The 4718-nt window shown below is 41.2% G+C and overlaps 1 protein-coding gene across 1 annotated transcript in view; it reads right to left on the bottom strand.

The window, feature by feature from the left end:
• TMEM163 (transmembrane protein 163) overlaps positions 1-2096 on the bottom strand; it is a 103045-nt gene extending 100949 nt beyond the window's left edge. The window contains exon 1 of the mRNA XM_018563040.1: positions 1834-2096. Coding sequence (XP_018418542.1) covers positions 1834-2014 — 181 coding nt within the window. The 5' untranslated portion in view covers positions 2015-2096. The remainder of the gene's footprint in view (positions 1-1833) is intronic.
• Positions 2097-4718: the final 2622 nt, after the last annotated feature.

The raw sequence follows: 4718 nt of genomic DNA, 5'->3' as shown, positions 1-4718 counted from the left end.
GGAGCCGTGTGCAGGTGAGCCTCGACCCTTTCAGCTGTGTCCCCCCCCCCCCCCCCCCCTTCCCCCCATAAAAAAATACACACAACACAAACCATGATTCCATGTACAGGAAATGCGCATGCGTGTTGTGTGTGTGTTCGCTTGATAACCTCAAGATGGCAAAACACATATTTGCCACATAAAAATATTCAAGTTCCAATTTCACAGATTCATTTTTTTCAGTTTAAAAAATTCCGCGTCCCTCATCTGATGAATAGACAAAGCGATCTAAAATCGCACAATTCTTAAGACCACCATTCTGTTTATACGTAACCTTACATCCTATGATAGGACCAGAGGTCAGATAGTAAAGCTCATGCAATGTAACAGTTGCAGGTCATATAATATAAAATCCATGCATTGACAGCAGGTCATGTCTTGTATAAATTAGCCCCTGTAACAATTACTGGTCACCTTATAGAATTGATCTCCACTCAATTTACAAGGACAAGGATCTTTATTTTAGCCACGTGACTGTAATTTTTAAATATAATTGGACTCATTTTCAATTGGTTGAAAATAACTGACACTTTAAAAAAAATTTAAAAAAAGATCCTTGTCCTGGTGTTCTAGCTTTGTGAATGTTGTTACTGTCAGGTCAGGTAAGATAGTAGAGGGGATGTGACAATACCATGTCACATTACAGGGCTGATATAGTTCAGGATCAAAATAAAGATCATTATTCTAGCCATTTGCTGTATATATGTAGATATACATCCTGATCCTGGTGTGTTAGCTTTGTGAATTGATCCTAATTATAACTAATATGCGACAATAATTGATACAATGTAACAATCACAGCTCAGAACATTGTAGTCCTGATTGCAAGTCCTAGATTGTATGCAATGTCTCCATGCAACAATCACAGGTCACATTATAATACTGATACATTGTAGCTGTCCCGGCTGTCAGATAACAAGGCTGATACACTGTAATTCAATGTCACATTATCGTGCTAAGATAGTGTAACTCCTGTCAGATCACAATGTAACAATTGCAGATCCTTATGGAAGGACCGATACAGTGCAATCATGGTCGCAGGTCATATAATATGCATCTATCCCAGGTCCTATTTTATATCTGATACATTGTAACTGGCATTAGATCACTGCTGATGTAATAAAATAATAAAATAATTGCAAGTTCTTATTATAGGACTGAAACACTGTAATCATGATCGCAGGTCATATATTGTAGAAATGTCTCTCCCAGGTTACAATTTAGAGCTGATACATTGTAACTCAAGTCAGATTACAGCTGATACAATGGAACAATTGCAGGTTCTTATTATAGGACTGATACACTGAAATCATGATCGCAGGTCGTATAATATGTCCCTATCCCAGATCACATTTTAGAGCTGACATTAAATCACAGCTGATACAATGTAACAATCACAGCTCCCTATTTTAGAATCAAAATCGCAGGTCATATATTGTATAAATGTCTCTATCCCAGGTCACATTTTAGATCGGATACATTGTAACTAACATTAACTCACAGCTGGTACAATGGAACAATTGCAGGTCCCTATTTAAGGAGACTGATACTCTGTAATCAGGATCGCAGGTCATATAATGTGTCATTGTCTCCATGTAACAATCCCGGCGTCACATTAGAGATCTGGTACATTGTCACTGTCACACCATAGCGGACACACAGAGATGATGACAGCTTACTGACACTTTGGGCAGCCCAAGCTACTTACACTAACTGGACAGCTGAAACCCCCCCCCAAACTTCTCTGAGGGGTCCCAGAAAAAAACTGTATGCTGAATAAGAGGACTCACCCACCTATGTTCTCCACCAGATCGCTGAACTGCCCACTCTCACTCATCTTCATCTGCTGGTCCATCTGGATCGGGGTCTCCAGGCTCCTCATGGGGGGCTGTCCTGTGGCTGTCTGTCCGTTGCAGGAGGGCTGAATGATGCTGGGGTCCGGGGGGGTGCAGAGCTCAGTATCCAGAGGCTCCATGGTGGTGATGGCTGGGGAATGTGGCACCTAGCTGAGAAGTCAGGCTTGGCTCTGTACACTGGATGCAGCTAGTGGAGGAGGACTAGGACGAGCCTGAGTGCAGGACACTGAGACTGGCTCTGCTGAAAGACTCTTCCTGCCCCTCACAGAGCACAATGCACCAGCACAGGGCCACAGCTGCAAATCAAACACAATGGGGGTCCTCCAACCCCCCAGGACAGGGCACACAGCACTCCACTAAGAAAAAGACTCCTTAAAGGGGCTCTCCATTGCCCACCTGATCTGTCTGTGTTCCTCTGCTGGATGTGGGATCATTATAGGAAGGCAGATGAGAAGTGTGTTAGTGAATGTCTCCAAAGGGAATGCCCTAAGTAACAAGAGGCAGCTGGTGTGTGCCATAATTACTGGGATACCCCCTCCCTCTCTCTATTAGGAAAGTTATGACTGTATGCAGTTTGTAGGGGTGGATTAAATTTATACTGCGTGGGTTTAAGAATTAAATTAATTGCAAGTCACTTTTCCAGGAGAGCTTTCTTTATATCACAATAGTTATGGATTTCTCTATTATTTATAGTGCTAGTTGGCACTGTTAGCTTTCAGCAAAGAATTTACTTTGCAGAGAGCATTATTAACACTAAACCTCCTGCACGCCACCAGGTGGCGATCTGCATTTGACACACTCAGCCTCCATGCTTCAAATGCAACTGCATTTTTAAAATTTAATATACAAGTGTCCAGCATTTCTAAATTGTAATAAAGATTTTGCTGCAATATTCATCTTCATTCAGAGATGCCCCTGCAGTAAAGTCTTTTCACCACTAGATGCCGCCTGTGTTCTAAGTTGATTGATGGCCATTCGTTCAACCGTTCATCTAAACCAGGGTGGTACTGTATGAAATGGCACTGACATGTTATGACTGGGGCACTGCAGCATTAAATACTTCCCAATGTCATAGCTAGAGAAAAAGACGAAGGACCCATGACTTCATTAGACATGGCTGCATGGTGAAGAACTTGGAAGGGGATGAAGGTAAGTAATTTAGAGTGTGAGTTACACTGAGAGGGGTGGTGGGTATACTTAAATACAACCTCACAAAAAGTGGACTTGTCCTTTAAAGTAGATCTAATACCAATGATTTAAAACATTTTGTATAAAGTAGCCAAGGATTAAACTCCTGCCAGGTTTATTTGCGGACTGTGTCCCAGTGGGGAAATGTCCTTCCTCTTCCTGTCCTGTAGAACAATAGCAAGTGAGAGGAAATTTCTGCCAATTGTCAATTGTCACCATTGGAATAATTCCCTTCTACTACTGTTCTGGAAAAATGTTTAACATTTTGGATTTCCCTTCACTTTCTGTCCTGATGGGACACACAGCAATAAACACACGGTATGGCATTTTCTCCTTCCCTATTTTATCCTTAAAAAAAAACCGTTTTGGGTTTTCATACTTTTTATAGCCCTTATATGTCATAGAAATTTATATGCAGTCTGATAGACATTGTACTAATTCTATCCTACGCTAAGGGAATGTTGTATAAAGGCTTTCTGCAGCAATGCATTTTCGCCACTAGATGGAGCTAGAGGGGCATAAGAATTTTCTATACTCATCAACACCACTGTAATTCTAAGGGGCCGCCAGCATCTTAGCAACCAATGAATCTGTGCAGTCATTGGTATATAAGATAGAGGGGCATAGGAAGTTCCTATGCTCATCGGCACCATCTATCTGCCGTACCCAGCTACACGCTGAGTAAATGGAGTTTGCACAGAATTGCAGCCACTAGATGGTGCCGATGAGCATAGGAACTTCCTATGCTCCTCTAGCTCCATCTAGTGGTGGTAACGCATAGCTGGGGGAAGCCTTTACACCTCAATCTACAGAGATCTGGTGTGCAGGCTGGTTAATGGCTGATTAATGTCCCCACTATGCTTTTATTGTGAACAGACTTTGGAGATTATAGTCTTCCGGGGTAGATAGTTGATCTGTATCTCCTAATGCTAACTTTGTGTTACTACTAGTATAATAACGAGAACTCAGACCATTGTGATTTCTATAGTTGTAATTAGAATCTTTTATTGTGTGTTTCTTTCATCCAGAATTGTAACATCCTTTCCATGTAATTGCACTGTATACTGAAACGCTGCGTTCTGCGGCTATGCTGGAAGTCTTCGCATGATATGTCTGTAATGAGTAAATCAAAGGCCGCATTTCAACTTTTTGTTGTAAGCCACTGTGTTGTGTTTTGCGCATGCTGTTCTTTTATTTTTTTTGTAAAATAAAACTATGGAAAAACTATAGATCTCTCTTCTCAAATCAAAGATTTACAATGAAAAAAAAAAAAAAGATAGACATTGTACAAACAACCTCCTTAATTTTCCCCGCTTTCCTGTTCCAGTAGTTGTGCAAGGTGTCTAAATATGACTGTGCAGTCAAAGTGTCAGAAAAGCCCCACTGCTCTATTTAACTCACACAGACCCGGTCAGGAATGCCCCCTCCCCTATTCTGCAATACATGGCAGTGTGGGGACGCTTGTGCTGAGGGTTGCTACTCAGCTCTGCAGTGTGAGGGCAAGAAAAAGCATTTTTACTGCCAGGAAAGGGTATTTTAAGGCATTTTTAGGCAGAAATCAGTCACAATTCATAATTGTGGGTTTACAGGACTACAAAGAAATAGTCATGTTTGTTACAATTATAATTTTTTTTT

This window comes from Nanorana parkeri, unplaced genomic scaffold, assembly GCF_000935625.1.
Source record: "Nanorana parkeri isolate BGI_ZX_2015 unplaced genomic scaffold, ASM93562v1 scaffold626, whole genome shotgun sequence".
Taxonomy (NCBI): domain Eukaryota; kingdom Metazoa; phylum Chordata; class Amphibia; order Anura; family Dicroglossidae; genus Nanorana; species Nanorana parkeri.
Note: the sequence above shows the minus strand (reverse complement) of the source record. Positions and strands in the feature narration are given on the sequence as shown.